The 17,500-nt window shown below is 40.7% G+C and overlaps 1 protein-coding gene across 1 annotated transcript in view; it reads left to right on the plus strand.

Annotated features, from left to right (window-relative positions):
• LOC143035714 (UPF0047 protein YjbQ) overlaps positions 1-17,500 on the plus strand; it is a 66,270-nt gene that overhangs the window by 48,581 nt on the left and 189 nt on the right. The window contains exons 3-5 of the mRNA XM_076202598.1: positions 3,417-3,458; positions 4,402-4,485; positions 16,396-17,500. The exon at positions 16,396-17,500 is cut by the window's right edge and continues 189 nt beyond it. Of these exons, the coding sequence (XP_076058713.1) occupies positions 3,417-3,458; positions 4,402-4,485; positions 16,396-16,524 (255 nt within the window). The 3' untranslated portion in view covers positions 16,525-17,500. The remainder of the gene's footprint in view (positions 1-3,416; positions 3,459-4,401; positions 4,486-16,395) is intronic.

Below are 17,500 nucleotides of genomic sequence, written 5' to 3' on the forward strand. Positions count from 1 at the left end.
TATGTTCCTTATCCCGTACACTTGTTCTAGTTCTCTACATCTCCCATGACCCCTCCCATATCCAGATTCCTTCTCAAGTACCCTTGTCCATGCCCTCCTCCCCCCCCCCCACACACACTCTGGCCATCATTTCACAGACCTGGTTCCCTCCGTCTGGACTTTGTGTACACTTGTCAACGACTCATCCATTTTCTCGTTATAGCCAGATAATGACAAACTCTTTAGTCAATTTCATGCCCTCACTCTATCCCCCTATCTCTATCTTTTTCTCTTTCTGTCTTTGAATTGTGTGCCAACTCAAATTCGTGTCTCGTCAGTCGTGGGAGGTTTGCTGCTGCTGCTGCTGCTGGTGGTGGTGCTGCTGCTGCAGCTGCTGCACTCCGAGAACCCGGGCCGCCATCACTTGGCAGCAATCAAAATGAAAGACCACAGTCCAGTGCCGTAGGTTAGGTTAATCGAGGAGGGGTTGGTTTCACTGTGATCAGTAGAATGGAGGAAAAGGTGCCAGTCGGCATGGGTGGCGTTAGTAACGTTGTCAATAAATGACAAATGATGACCCGTCGTCTTCATTTTCCTGTAGTTAACCAAGTCATATACTCCTGTCGTGTGTGTGTGTGTGTGTATTTACCTTGTATTGTACGGCTCGTGGTGTCCTGTCTTGTATCTCGGTTTAGTGTGTGTGTGCGCACGCGCGCGTGTTTTTATACCAACCCTAATTGAGTGAAGCAGAAACCAATGTATTAGGCGAATCACCAGATCACTACCCTGAGTTACCCGGAAGTACGAAGACTAAGAAGGTGTCTTCGCCCTCTCCATGCTGGAATCAAAACTGCTCAGCGTTTGAGCGTCCGATCGTCCCACAATACGTTAGTCACGGAAAGCCGGATTCAGGGAAGACTCCCCTCCCCCCTCCCCCCACACGATTAGCGGTGGATTCAATCAAGATGTAGCTAGGAATTATTTCGTCAGACGAGTGGTCTAGCAATAAAATGAACTTCCCGCAAAAGTGATCCAGGTTCAGTTCGAAGCACGAAGGATTGGTTAGACCGATTTGGCCGAAAGATCCTTTGTAGACGATTTGCCATTGTAGCTCGTAAATCTTTGGCCCAATATGTCATAAGTGATGTCGGGCCCACCCAATCTTCCTTAGGTATCGTCTTTCATGAAACTTTTAGTTATCGTCGTTATTTCCACGTTGATAGTATTCCATCTCCCGTGTGGTGTATTGTCCGGAAAAGTTGTATATAATCGATTGTTCAAGGACTAGCGTTACCCTTGCAAATCGGTCACGCAGCAATCTTTAGTCGTTGGAAACATCGCCACTCCTCTAGTCCTCTTTAGTGGATCTCTGTTACCACCTTCTTGACTACATCTTAGGTGCGATATTGCCCCATCGACGGAAATGCTGGTTATCGAAAATGAAATACAAATAATGTGTCATCGATTCTGGCAAATGATTATACTAGTGACAGCTTCACTAGATAGTGTAAGAATTGTTGGCTCTCAAGACGGGGTTCCCAACCGACTTAACTCTTGATAACCAACTACACCAAATGTCCTCCCCGTTCAGTTTTATAGTGGCAGAAATATATTTCATATATTGTCGTGCAATTACAATAGTATCCACAGTGTGTTTTCAATTTACGCAAATGTTATTGTTTTGATTGGTTGCACATTTTGAATAAATGTACACGTGTTGACGCGTGGAACACAATAGAGTAGCCGACGATATTCGAGTCTCTCTTCTCTCTCTCTCTCGGCCCTCTCCTTTCTCTCTCTCTCTCTCTCTCTCTCTCTCTCTCTCTCTCTCTCCTCTCTCCTCTCTTTCCACTCCCTCCCTCCCTCTGACTTCCTTTTTCCCTTTCTCACTCGTCCCTCCTCTCTCTCTCTCTCTCTTTCTCTCCCTCGCCCCTCTCCTCTCTCTCTCTCTCTCTCTCTCTCTCTCACTCTCTCTCTCTCTTCTCTCTCTCTCTCTCTCTCTCTCTCTCTCTCTCTCTCTCTCTCTCTCTCTCTCTCTCTCTCTCTCTCTCTCTCTCTCTCTCTCCCTCTCCCCTACCCCTCCCCCTCCCCTCCGTGTGTGCATGGTTGTATTTGTGCTCTCCATCAATCTGTCGGTCCTTCCATCCCTCTTCTCTCTCTCTCCCTCCCTCCCTCCCTCTCTCTCCCTCCCTCTCTCTCTCTCCCTCCCTCCCTCTCTCCCTCTCCCCCTTCCCCTGTGTGTGTGTATGTATGGTTGTATTTGTGCTCTCCATCAGTCTGTCGGTCCTTCTATCCTCTTCTCTCTCTCTCTCTCCCTCCCTCTCTCTCTCTCTCTCTCTCTCTCTCTCTCTCCCTCTCCCTCCCTCTCTCTCTCTCCTCACTTTCTCTCCCTCTCTCCCCACTCTCTATCTCTATCTCTATGTATGTGTTTGTATGTCTCTGAATTTCTTACCCTTTTTATTTCCGTAAATATCAGTCTCCTTTTTGTCTCCGACACATTTTTCATTGGGTGGATTAAAGTAGTTTGGTCATATTGCTGTAAAACTTGCAATCTATGTAGTACTTTGTAGGTCAGGGATGGCAAAAAAAATTTGAGCTGTAACATTCATGTTAAAGGTCATTTTGACATATTCTTGTTGATGTTCTTGTTATACTTGGTTAAAATGTTGATCATTTGCTGCAACACTGGATCATAGACATATGTGGAATATGTGTAAGATCATTGTTGCTTTTATTTTTTATTTTATTTTATTATTATTTTTTTAAGTACAAGAACCATTTTGCTTTGCCAACATATGCCAATCTGTGTGAAAATGTTGTGACTCCAGTCACTATATTTATATAATTTAAAAATGTTAATCATACCTATTAAGGCTACAAAAAAAAAGTTGTTAGCCAGAGATTTGACCCTCATATCAAGGAATTATTGTACATATTTTATTGGGCTAAAACCTCTCAAAATTATACTACAGAAGAGGAGCTGTCTTAGTTAACCTTTTCCATGCAATAACATACTTTACAGATTTTTTCTGGCATTTGCCAGATGATTTTAATCACCTGAGGGGTGGCCCTCACACTGAAATGGTCAATTGATGGCCTGCGTAGAGCCCTCAGGAGTGATGTGATGTGGCCCCCTGACCTAAATATTGTCACCAAGCCTGCTGTAGGTGATTAGTAGCATGTGGAACAAATTTGTCTTGAGTCTGAGCGCTACCCCTTGGTGCAGTTATTATTATTAGTATTATTTCTTTTTGTTTTCTTGTTTTGTTTTTCTAAAGTCTGTTTTATTTTATTTTTTCTTTTATTTTTCTTTATCTGAGCTTCACAGTAGTGACTAGACCACACAGCTTTTGTGGTATTCTTTGTATTTGTTGGTAACAACTTTTTTGGTCCTTTGGATTTTGTTTTTTAACAAGAAAATTTTCCATTTTTTCCAGGGGATGCCTTATCGTCATTCCTGTGAAGGCCCTGATGATATGGTAATTGTTTTTTTTTTTTTAATCAATTTTTGTTTTTTCATTTTCTTTTTTTGAGGGAGGATGATTTTTGTTTTTGTTTTTTGTGTTCTTTTATGTCAATTTTAATGGTAAATTCTGTTTTAGTAGATTTAGACATGGTCATTGCATTGATTGTCCTGTAATATTGATTCCCATTGTTCAGGCAATGAAATTATGGCCAGGATTACACTGTTTTTATTAAATGAATGTATGGATGTTATGGATAATTGATGAGCATGTGGCTTTTTGTAATGTGCAAAATGTACAGTGTAGGTTGATATTTATTAATTGCCTGTTTGAAAATGGAGATATTTAATCGTATAACAGTCTCTCTGTACCCCAAAATTGTCGTATGTAGGAGTCATGATTTCAGTGTAACAGATTTAAGTGTTATGCATGCTAATTTACATGTGGGTTTTCATACTTGTTCAAGTCTTGTGTAGGTTAATATATATATATATATATATAATTTTTTTCTCTCAAACAAACCAGTTTGGAGTAACTGATTTTAGTTGGATTGTGTCAGATATATTGTATAATTTTCATTATAGATGTTCAATTTAGACTACATATTAGTTTATAGTATGGGAGTAAATAATTGCAGGTCAATAAGATGTCATTCATGATAGGAACAAATCACTATTCTCAGGTTAATGTAGTTTGAGTGAATGAAAGGATGGCAGTATATTTTTTTAGAATATAAATTTGACTATTTCAAGCATGACATTATCAGTCTGAATGATTTCTTTCAACATATTTTTCCTACCAACTTGGATTTTAAAGAATGATTGTTTAAAACAAATAACAAATGGAGAATATCTTTCTATATTGTTCTTAATCATTATGGAGTGAACATACTTTTAAACATGATACTAGAAAAAGGGATGGTATTTTCAACATGTTAATATCACTTACATTCTTTCAGCCTGCCCACGTGAAAGCCTGTTTCATTGGCTCCTCCCTCACAGTTCCCATTTCCGAAGGCAAACTACACCTGGGCACATGGCAGGTATGCTAAAGTAGTGTGACCTAGTGTGACCTATTCATAGCTAATGAAGAGGAATAATGATTTCATGGATTTTCTTGTTCTTTGTTTCTTGCGTGTCAGAATTGGAATTATGGTTTGCATTTGAAATTAAGGCAGGACATGAAATTGTGTCCACTTATATAAAACTTTTCAGAAAAGATTGAGTTTTCAATCATACCATCTGTTGATCAAAATTACTTTGAGAAAAAAAAAATAGCTTAGAGGTTGAAAATATATGATAAAGGTATGGGTGAATTGTTTATCATACTATTACTTAAAGGGACCAACAATGGGAGTCTGTTTTGGGTGGTCCTGTAAGAGACATCTTTATCATTCCCCCACCATTTGATTTGAAATTCCACATAGAGCCTGGAGGCTGACACGGAGTCTCTATACTAGACCCAACATCTCAGTCTCTGTCAGCTTTGACAGTCCCCCATTTATTTATTTATCTATTTATTTATTTTACTTTTTTTCCCCATTACGAGAGTTGAGAAAACGATTCTGCTCCGTAGCTTCTCTGTCTAGCATTGGGTGGACCACACTAAAATAATACAGACAACACCTTGTATTGTATGTTCAGGTTAAGAAAAGGAATATTGCCCCATGTATTGTTTCATCATTATTCTTTACATATATATAGTAATACATATGAGACAAGCTTTACAAAATGTAACAGTAATGTATAATGGAAGCTGAAAAAAGAATAGTTTGTTGAGCATCTTCTCTTGAGCACTGTTAATGAAACCTGATGCACGGTCACTCATACCCATTGGGGCAGTGGCTAACATGGTGCTTGGGGCACTGCTGTTGCCAGGTGTATGATGGCCAATATGTGGGTCCTACACCTCTTTCCCTCCTTTTAAGCTGACTTGTTTAGCTTATTCTCAGCCCTTGCTCTGAGGCAGCTAGAACAGCAAGAATATGGTGGCTGGGGCTCATCTACAACAGATACAGAATCATGTGCAATGAATACTGCTGTTTGCAAGTGGTTTCTGTTATGCCATAGTAGACATCTGTTCAGCAGGCAAATGCCGTAACAGCGTGACCTGCTGCGTGCTATCACCGTGAACACCTTGTCCCAAATCTTGGATGTCGGGTTTTGTAGTTGGACATGCTGGGTGATGCCGGGGCAGGTATTGTACAAGCGCACAGGTAGTAGTGGGTCATAAAGTCCTGTACCCGTGCCTCTGCCTGTGATGATGGTGGCAGAGGTGGTGAAGTACTGTGCATGTGGGTCCACACTCCTGATGACGGCAAAGCATGTAGGTGAGGGGTGGGCAGGACACAGTACCTGACTGTTTAACTTTGAAGGTTGGTGGTAATGTGCATCACACACAAGGAAATGGCCACCCTGTCCATGCTACCAGACACAGGTGCTCATGTGATGATAATTTGTTCTAAACACCTCAACCACTTTGGCCTATCCGTGAGCAATTTTAACCCACTGCCTGACAACTCTAGGTACACGGCAGATGGATCACCCATGACGCCAGCCTTCAGATCAGTGCTGGCAGAGGTTAGGGTGAAGGACAAGACTGCAAAAGTGTGGACGGATATCCTCAATGGTATACCAGTCCCACTGTTATCATACCAGGCCTATAGGAAATTGGCAATACTCCCCAATTCCCACAACCTAAGTGTTCAGATGAAAGCCAGCACAACACTATCGAACCATGACGTCACCCCTCACCTGGACTTGCAAGTTTTCTGAGACATACTTTAACAAAAATCTTAGTACTGTGCACACTAGTACCAAGTCTGCCACCCACTCACCTATCTGTAACTTCTTTGATATGTCGTGTTTCTGTGCAATCATTAACATTATTTCTTGTTTCTTCCTCCTTAATGGTTTCTTCTTAAGGCCATTTGGAGTAGATAGAACTATAATAAGTACAGATGATAATGGTAAAGTCAGGAGTACTTGTGGAGACATGTGGTCACTGGCTGGAGGAACACAACACACTGGTGGTAGGAATGGGAATGACGCATGGCGGTAGCACGCTGCCGATTGGATGGGTTCAGATTCACCGCATTTATTTATTCTATTTTTTATTTTTATTTATTTACAAGGCACCGGCTATGCCGTGGGTGCCTTGGCCTGCGGCGCATGCTCACTTCGCTTGCTCCAGGACCTCCAGTCTCTTTTTTTAATTTTTTTCCATGGGACACTCTCGATGTACTCATCGGCATCCCGTTTTGAAATATATTTTATGATCTCAAGGAGTTTTTCTTCTTTTCTCTTTAATTCTTCTTTCTCCTTCTTTAATTCTTGTTTCATATTTTCGTTCTCCTTCTTTAATTCTTCTTTTTCTTAGAAAGTCCTTTCCCAAACGCTAAGGGGGACCGACATGTCTGATTCTGACTCGTCGACGGCATAGTCGTAATCAGGGAGGATCATTTCCGTTGCGGCTTCTTCAGAAATATTGTAAGCTGAAGCAGGAATCTCAGCGGTACCCAATTCAGGTTCCTCTTCTGGAATTACCTGATCGCTGTCGATATCTTTCACTAAAGACTCTTCCTCTCTAATGGATGGCATGTCCGAAAAAAATTCTTTATATACAGCATTTGCCGGATTTTTCACCACACATTCACTGTTAACCCCTTCCATACGGGGCCGCACACGTAGGCGTCATGGGGAGCGAGTGTATTCGCGAGGCTGCCATATCGGCGTCTTGATTATATTTATTGTAGTCGCCCCTCCATAATGACATTCTTTCTAATTCTTTTGTAATCGCATTTTCTATGGTTATCAAAATTCACGGGTGAAGAGAGAACGATCGATATAAGCGGTGACTATATTTTATGATGCGAATATTATTACGACACGTCGTACGGCTGGCATTGGCTGCTGCCACTGAGATCTAAGTCCATGACGCCTACGTGTGCGGCACCGTATGGAAGGGGTTAACCTTATGGTAACCTCGGAAAATAATTAATGAGTCCCAGTTTGTAACCCTTGAACATACCACTTAGAGCTGTCCATGGGCAAAACAATCGGACGAATCCAACAATAATCCACATTTGTCAAAAGTTTGCCCTTGCGACTTATTAATTGTCATAGCAAAACTTAGTTTGACGGGGAATTGTCTTCGGGAGAAGTTGACGGGTGTATCATTGGATGCAAGGGAAATCCTTGGAATAATGACCTGAATGCCGTTGAACACCCCACCTAAAATCTTCCCAACAATTATGTTCTTTGCCAGATTCGTAACCATGATATGGGTACCGTTACAAAGTTTAGGTGGACATAGGTTTCGCATTATCATGATAACACATCCTACCTTTAGTTTCAACTCATGTAACGGAATAGAAGGAGAATTAATTTTGTTATATACCAAAGTTTGAATTTCAATTTCATCGTTTCCGATCGGTTTATCCTCACTCCTGTATATATGTTCACCACCTTTGATTCTTTCATAGATCACCTCGTTTATGTAATCCACATCTTCGTTTCTAGGACATATTATGGCTCTTTTTTGGAAATATAGATTGCTGTTGGCGTTAGCTTCGAGCTCTTCGTAGACTTTTTTGATTACATCATCCTTTGTTTTAACCAAAATACCAAATTTTTTTGGAAATCTGAATCTACCTGTTTCACCCATGCCAATCCGTAACAATTTTTCTGCGAATGTCTTGTTTTCTTTATCCTCAGCCTTCAATCTAACATTTTGTACTAATTCGAACTTACGTAAATCCTCCCAGAAAAACGCATTCTTGATGTTATACTTCAACTCCTCATTCTTACCCGCCTCTGATGACGGGCAGAATCTGTCGAAAATCACCGGCACACACGAACGGAATGCCACCCATAAAACAATCTTTGTTACCCGTTATGTCTTTAGCAGTATAATCCAATGCAGTTATTGTATTTTTGTTAGTCATCACCACTTCGTCCCAAACTATAAGTGAAGTCATCCTAATCAGCCTTGCAAGCTCCGAATTTAGCTTAATACTGCATGGTTTCACTTCATTGTGCTCCATTATTGGAATTTTGAACATATTATGGGCCGTTTGGCCTCCGTGTAAAACTGTAGCAGCAATACCCGAGGAAGCAACAGCTAATGCTATTTCACTATTTGCACGCACAGTATCCAATAACAGGTTCAACACAAACGATTTCCCCGTCCTGCCAGGGGCATTCAGGAAAAAATCGCCAGAACGCCTGTTATTTACACAATCCATTACGGCATCGTAAATAACACGTTGTTCTTTGTTAAGTAATACAATCTGAGATGAAACCTCTTCTTTCAATCTATCGGTATCGTAAGCTTTTTCGTGTCTAATTACATTTGAGGTTTTCTCTTTCCCCCTTGAAGGAGGCAATCCATAAGCGCTTATCTCACCACCACCACAGTTCCAAACTTGTTGTTGTATGTCATCGAGCTCATCCAAGTAGATTTCGTCATTGTAATCTTCTAAACTCGAACTTCTTAGGAAATCGCTCGCAAATAAGTCCCTAGTTTCTTTCCAGATATCTGATTGGTCATCCAAATCAGAGAAAACCAACATACTTGCATATGTAGCACGCAATTGCGATAGATCATTTGTGTGGTTTATAATTTCAATTATAGTTTTCTTCCACGTTTCCTCGTCATTTAACAAACCCAACGCTTTTACAACTTCCCGAAAGGTATCGTAAAGGACCCTGTCTACTGTACGCAAATCTGTGTAACTCGTAGGACCTTTCTTGTGTGTCAGGAGCATTCTGAGGTAGAATAATTCAACCATCTTAGTGTCGATGGCTCGCATACGCCCCAAAGATGAAGTTTTTGTCATTCTCTCACGCCATGTGTGCTTGTCTTTATCGTACACAAAGTGACTTGGAACTTTGGGTTAATACAGGGTTTTAGCAAACTCGTTCGTTTTGCAAAGCTTGAAAAATGCCGTTAATTGGGTATCTTGATTTGCTTGTTCGCTGATCTTGTGCTCTAAATCAGTTTCCTTGTAATAAATGTCATTCTCATTTTCCAAGTGCAAATCGAGCGAATTTAATCGGTGGGAAATTCCTATGGATTGGGAACTTGAAGATCTTCCAAGTAGCTTCGTTTGCATTTATGTACCTTGACTCGAGGTAGTTACGCACTTCGTTTACCGGCTCGCCTTCCTTATGTTTGGTGTATAGAATCTTATCACACCCCTTGTTTACGTACTTTGTGACATACGCTATGCACTTGATGGAGTTCGAACACTCCACGGTGATGTGAGCGTTGTATTTTAGGCATAGATAAGGATTATAGGGTACGGCCCAGGAATTATCCACAGTAATGGTCTTTCCTTTGATCTTACGTTCGAACGTGAAGCCTCCCTCTCCTGGAGCACGACGCCTGTATTGGAGATAGCCGTTATTTCCAAATAATATATCATTCCGACATGGTTTTGGAAAGTTTTTACCACAAACGCCATTCTTCTTTAACCTTTCCTTACAACAAAGGTTAGTTTCATCAAAGCCGATGCAAGGCCCATGAATCATGCAAGTTGTTACAATCTCGTACAATCTGGGTTCTTTTTCTTTATCGGGAATTTCGGCACATATGATTTCATTGACAAATTCCGCTGTTACACTATATTCCATCCATAAAAGAATGTGAATGTGAGGCAGACTTCGTTTTTGCCATTCAATGCTGTATAGAAATGCTTTAACTCTGCCAAAAATGTGATTTTTAGTCAAATCATTCATAAAAGCCTCTACTTTTAACTTGAATACCCGACTAACCAAATCGGGTCTGTCGCAGCAGCCAGTATTTGGAATCCCTTTCATTTCCACGACAGCTGCCCGCAGTTCTTCCCATTTTGGATTCATCGTAAACGTAATAAAGAAATCGGGACTCCCGTAGTGTGTTACGAACGCCAATGCATCCTGCTGGCGCTGTTTCATGTAACGCGGACCGCCCACAAAAGTTGGCGGGATTATAATTCTTTGGCCCTTTTCTTTGGCCGACGCAACATCCGCCTTTAATATGTCACACCTTTCTCTGCGTATAGATGCCTGGTTGTCAACTATAAAGCTTAGTCTGTTTGATTCTACTTTAACGTAATTATCTACGACAAATTGCTGAAAAAGCATGCGTCCTTTAGTCAAATAATTGAAGACATCCTTTTTTTCCATGTAAAGGTTTGCGTAATACATACATAGTGATAATCTTTTACCATCCTTTGGTACATGAATCTTAGCTGACAGTGCGTTTACCTTCTTTTGCCTTTTCAAATGGTACGTATAACCCTTATCTCCGTGAGGTATTAGCAGTGGATATTGAAATATATCGTAAAAGTAGTTTGTGTGATCTAGAATGAAGGTATCATATTTCGTATCTACTTTGGGAGAACGTATGGTAACCCGTAGGTTTGCAGGGACAGACGGGTCCAAATCCACTATAGCCCCTACTTGAGCTTTCGCTGTAGGTAAGTTGTAAACGCCTTTGTGTTCCTTAGTATTCACCCCCCTCAGCTGATTTTAATGTTATTGCGACCTCAGGTATAACTTCCTGTTGTTTCATATAAGTCTCCATTAGTTCCTTAGCACTCTCAAATTCCGCTAAGAGAACTCCAATTGTCTTATTATTTGCCAAAAGGAATCTCTGCAAAACTTCTATGATATTTTTGTTATCCTCTATTTCCCTTAACTCCCTTTCACGTTGAGCTTGCGTTTTCTTTGACCATTCTACGGTTTTACGGTTAAAGTTTATATTCTTTGTAACTTGTCGGGTGCGCAATTTTATTTGTTCCTGATCATAATAGAAATACAAATCTAGGAACTCCTCTTGTTTTTGCCAGTAGTTCCTTTGGCCAACACGAAAACTTGTCTTCGCTTGCCCACAATTCTTTATTTCCATGTCACCGATACCGTTTTCTGATTTTTTTAAGTTTTCTATTTTTATCCCTTCTGTCATATAACGCGGCTTTATGTAACCCAATCTTTGATAGATATTACCCCTAATTTTATCAACCATAGATTTTTCAGAGGGATCTTGTAATTTTGTGGGTGTCATAAAGGAAGTGAAGCAAAAAAGGTGGTTAAATGCAATGATATTTGAAAGAAACCTTACCGAAAGGGGAGTCTGACTACTATAAAGTTCTAATAATTCTCCGATCAAAAGGGCTAAGTTCTCGAAAATGGCTTGTCCAAGAGAACAACACAACATTCTGTTTTCCAAAGCAACGCGTCGCACAGTTTACATCGAAAAGCACCGAATTTACCAATGCTATGACAAATAATTCTATCACGTAACTTACCGGGCAAATCCTTGGTAGTTTGCACAATTTCACTAATGACATGCCTTTCTTTCCTCTCCTGCCTTAATTCTTCTAACATGATATGTTCATCGTCGGTTAACTTCACTGTTAACCCCTGTTTTTTTAACTCCCTAATCCGTTTCCGAATTTGCGCTTCCTGGGCCCTTTTCATATTTTTTGCTTTATTTTGCTCCTTTCTTTGTGATATGTCATCCTTTTTACGGGCTCTATCGACTTCCCTTTCCCCTTTCTTGCGTTCCTTGTCTTCTTTTTTACGGGCTATATCGACTTCCCTTTCTTGCGTTCCTTGTCTTCTATTTTACGGGCTCTATCGACTTCCCTTTCCTCTTTCTTGCGTTCCTTGTCTTCTTTTTTACGGGCTCTATCGACTTCCCTTTCCTCTTTCTTACGTTCCTTGTCTTCTTTTTTACGGGCTCTATTGGCTTCCCGTTCCTTTTCCATATGTTCCTTTTTTCTCTTCTCTTCACATTTTTCTATTTCTCTAACCCTTTTAAAAAACTATTTTTCCTTGAGTTTGCAGTTTTTGATATAATCATTGTATTTCCAATCGATGGAATACTTTTGATAGTCCTCGTGACAGCTTTTACCAATACTTTTAGTAAAATTCTTGTATCCCGCAAAATAATGTTTCATAAACTTTTCCGATTCTTCCTCTTTAATTTCTTCGTCGAAATCTATTATGAGATTGTACTCTTCATCAGAGTACACGTAATTTTTGTTATTTCGTAACATATTGTTGAACCCAATATTTTCCTATGGAATCTCTTAATTGAGGCTGTTACTAAGTTTTTTTTTGAGTGAGGCATAAAGATGGGGAAACTCATTCTTGTGCTCCCTGGTCAATTCGTTATGAAGAGCATAGTTTTTCTGCACACTTTCTTTTGTGTACTTCTTCGTCACCCAGGCCCAAAAGTGGTTAAACCTCCTCTTTCTCTGTGCACTACTCTTTGAACCACATTCATCCATTGCAACAACGTTTAATATGGTTTATAGATAAAGTAGCTACAAAAATGTCCTTACACCGTGGGACAGTTTTGCCAGATTTCGGAAGGTAGCATAAAAAAACGGGAAATTTTCAGTTTTGAAAAACTTTATTTTTATTTATACAGTAAAAGCCCTTGTATCCGGCACCAATGGGGCCGAAGATGTACCGGATACGAGAAAATGCCGGATACGGGAAGGGATATTAAAAAAAATACATTTATTTACATTGTTCTTTTACTTATTAAATGATCTTAATTCGCTTTAATAATAAACACATCCACATGTCTATATATTGTAAATTCTATCAGTATAGAGTAAATCCAATCAATATACATCAGTTATAATCATCACAGCATTACCAGTTATCTAATTCATCATCTGATAATTTTACGACGGAGTTGTGAATGGCCGCGTTCAGTGTTGGTGGCTGAGAGGGTGCATTCACCTCTACACTCGAGTTTTCTTTCACTAAATTTTGTACCAACTTTCATAAAATATATGATGTCTCTGCTTAGAATTTTTTCCTCTTTGTTTGTGCACTGTTCTGCAAATTTCACAAACACTGCTAGACCCTTCGCTGCATCCTTCCACGACACTTTCATCTCAGGGTCGTCTTCTTCACTATCTGCCTCTGTCGTTTTCGCGTGTTCATCAGGAAGTGATTGTAAAATTTCATCATCACTAAGTGAGAATGTTGCTGCTCGGTCACTGTCCATATCTACACACACTTGTATCGCTTCGTCACTAATGCAAAGTTTAGCGCGATAACCCATCTTTCAATTCTTTCACCACCGATTCTTTCTTGCCGATGGAAAACCCTCAATTTTTTTATTCCCTTCCTGATCTTCAAACATTATTTTCGGATATGATTTTCTCTAACATCGCATTAGAGTTTGTTGTTTTTCATCCTCCCAAGCTAGCGATTCCATAAAAATAGCATCTTTAACATTAAGCCCACGTTGGAATTCGGAAATGCTACCGTCCTCAAAATAAACTAGTTTGCGCATAGAACTTTTCCGATAATTCTTTTTTAAGTTTTGAATCACTCCTTGATCCATGGGCTGGATCACAATTGTTACGTTCGGCGGTAAATACACAATAAAAATGTTTCCATTGCTCAGTTCCTCAGCTTTATTGTTGTCGAGTAGGAGAATAAATTTGCTGTCCTCTAGAAGTCTTTTTTTTTTTTTTTTTCTTTCACTGATGGGACAAACACATGCTTGAGCCAGTTCATGAATGTTTCTGAGTCCATCCATGGGTTATTTTGTGGGCGATAATCCACTGGCAAGTATATTAGATTTTCAAAACAACGTGGCTTCCGGTATTTTCTAACGACACACAATTTGACTTTATGGGTCCCTGCCATGTTCGTACACAGTAACACCGTCAGTCTATCCTTGCTTTGTTTGAATCTTTTGGTGGTTTCCTCTGCTTCACTGGCTAGTGTAGATGTCGGTAAACAGTGGTAGAACAGGCCGGTCTCGTCAACGTTGTAGATCTGTTCCGATTTCAGATCGTCCTCGGCAACCAATTTTGCAAACCTATGACAGAAAGGAGGAAAGGAAAGAAAAGGTAAAAAAAATATATATATATATATATATATAAATGCACTATGCATCCGTGTATGTGAGAAATAAATTGAGATATGAGATGCGAATCTTTACCATGTAGGCACAGGTTAATTAACGTACCTGTCTATAAACTCCTCTGCAAAAGGTGAATCAGCAGATTTTGCTTCCCCAAACACATCAAGACGACGTATTCTATGGCGATTCTTGAATCTTTTAAGTCATCCATCTGAGAATTTGCACGATTCTCCAATTGACATCTTTTCAGCAAAATCTTTGGCTTTTTCTTGCAGCGTTGGGCCTAATATAGCTGCCCCTTCAGACTTTTTAAGACAAAACCACTCATACAACGCTTTGTCCAGCATTTCCACACGTTTATGTTGTAGAGTGTGGCGATTTTCTGCAGCTTCAGGCGTGTCACTCAACTTCGCAAACTCTCTTAGTTTTTTGGATTGGGCCTTGATATCGTAAATGGTAGACGACCCAATGCCGTATTCTTCCTTTAGTATTTTTCTATTTTCGCCTTTCTTCAATCTTCTACATATATCCACCTTCTGCTAGTGAAAGCACCACACTTTCCTCTTCTCAACTTTGGGTATGATAAAATAGAGTTGGCTAACACGTGGCGGGAGAAGTGAATGGGACTGAGAAGCCCTGGTGGCGGCGAGAGCAACTACAACCACGCGCAGGGATTTTAAACACACGCGGTTTTTTTTTTTTTTTTTTTTTTTTTTTTTTTTTTTTATACGTCTATCTTTATCACAATTTTTCAATTTTCGTGAAAAATATGCTGGTTATTTGAAGTGCTGGATACAAGAAGGCCGGACACCAGGGCTTTTACTGTACGTAGATTTTTTTTTTTTTTTTTTTTTTTTTTTTTTTTTTTTTTTTTTTTTTTTTTTTTCCTCTCTTCTTCTTCTTGTCTACCCTAAGAGCCTGGTGATAGAACCAGAGCAATACTAATGCAAGCCAGACAACAGTTGAACATTTCTTACTAGAGCTCTGTGGGAGGGACCAAGGACCAGTACTTACTATTATGGGATCGTGGGTTTCCGGCTGCTAAAGTGCAAAGCAACCTCAATAGATATGGTTCCACTTCTCTTTAGCAAGCTTGCTGGCGGGTAGCAGTTATAAGTTGTCAGCTCTCCTTATGTGAAGTTTGTGTATGTATTTACCTAGTTGTATTTTACGGGAAGAGAGCTATGCTTGTTGACCCGTCTTTTTATCTTTCAGCATCAAGTTTGTTCTTAAATTCTTGTATAGTTTTTGCACTCACTGTTTCCTCATCCAATTTATTCCAAATATCCACCACTCTGTGTGTGTGTGTGCGTGTGTGTGTGTGTGTGTGTGTGTGTGTGTGTGTGTGTGAGAGAAAGAGAGAGGAGGGAGGGAGAGGGAGACAGACAGAAGGGGGGAGAGGGAGGGAGGGAGAGAGCGAGACAAAGGGAAGGAGAGAGAAAGAGAAAGAGGGAAGGAGAGAGAGAAACAGAGAGAAGGAGAGAGAGAGAAAAATAGAGGGAAGGAAAGAGAAAAATGGATGGAAAGAGAAAGAGATGGAAGGAAAAAAAGACAAGGAAGGAAAGATAGAGGGGAGACAGAGAAGAGAGGGAGGGAGATATCTGTTCTCCACTTTTTCACACAAGAAGAGTTGACAATCTGTGACTGTTCCACTTTTTTTTTTTTTTTTTCCATTAGCTGGGAGGGAGAGAGAAAGAGAGAAACAGAGGGAGGGAGGTAAAGAGAAACAGAGTGGGAAGGAGGAAGTGAGACAGAGGAGGGAGGGAGGGATTGACAGAGATAGATAAATGGAGAGAGAAAGAGAGACAGGGAGGGTGTGTGTGTCTGTGTGAGAGGGAGGTAATCCAAGTTAATGTGAAGATATCTTGGGCCAATCCAGAGACTGGATGCCCCCAGCCTATTGGGGCACCTTTAGATGGAAATGACATAAAGTGTCTTTTTAAAATGATTAACAAGGAGATATTCCTCTCAGCATTCCATCAATAGTCCCATGAGAAGTTAGTGAATATATTTGAATGACTGAAGGGACATCATTTCCATATATTAAAGTTTCTTTTCTCTTTTCCAGGGGATTTGGTTATGTGAACACCGGAACGACGCGGGTCCTCGAAAAGTAGTTGTGACCATAAATGGTTGCCTAAGAGATGGTCGCACCCCAGTCTCTCCTATGTCCCCCATGGCTTCCACCAGCAGCTAGAGATTGCTGATTCCACAATTTGGTGGTGATTCATTGTTTTCCTCTTGGCTATGGCTGCAAGGGAGTCGGATGCACAATCCGGTGCTGCAGTTAATGCCTGATTGGTTCCCCTCGCCCAGAGCTCCATCCACCTGTCCACCCTCTCTCTACCTCCTCCATCTGTCCAGAAAAAAAATGACCATTCGAGCTGAGCTTCTGCTGTTGGCTGCGTGCATTGCTGGGCCTGGCCATGCCTTGGTTGGCAGGGCACACACGGGAAAAGGTCCACGAGCTCAGGGTCTGTGTGTGACAGTGGGCAAGAGAAATGCGGAAAAACGTCGTCCATGTACATCCAGCCGATTGTGCCTGGAGGTGCCCATAAGGCGGCCACAGGGAGGATTGGGTCGTTTAGCGTGGCAGCTGAAGGTGTTGTGGCTGGGCAGGGCACATAACAAAACATTACGCTCGAACCTTTGGACCTGTAGGTCCACAGAGCTGTCCAGTGTAGTGTCATGTCATGCCTGCATATCAGTACGGGAGACTTGTTTTGTATCATGTTACACATGGAACAAATCCACATGTGGAAAGTGGTTCTTCAGGAACATAGTGTCAGAAAACTTAATGAGAATGTGAAGCCGCAGCATTTTAAGGATGAAAAAGTGCATTGCAGTTTGCCAGAATGGGCCTAGCCTAGCATGTGTGACAAAGGTAAATCGATAAGTGATAGAGAAGGCTTAAACCTGGAAAGTCTAGACGTCTTGACCGAGGTACACACGTAGAAGCAGCAGTGACCCCTCGGCTTTGTTCCCACATTTGCGCCTTGGAGCTTTTGGCTGTGTCACTATTGGCTGTGCCAGTGTGACACCAAATTCTTCATCTTTGTATTGCTTAGGATTTTTGCATAAAGAGTTGCATACAAGGTACAGAAGAAACAGCCTGTAGATACTCATTCCATTTCCATCTGCCCAGCAAATAGAGTAAGACCTTTGAGTTGTCA

Source organism: Oratosquilla oratoria, chromosome 19, assembly GCF_046742065.1.
Source record: "Oratosquilla oratoria isolate Oo_2021 chromosome 19, ASM4674206v1, whole genome shotgun sequence".
NCBI classification, from domain to species: Eukaryota; Metazoa; Arthropoda; class Malacostraca; order Stomatopoda; family Squillidae; genus Oratosquilla; species Oratosquilla oratoria.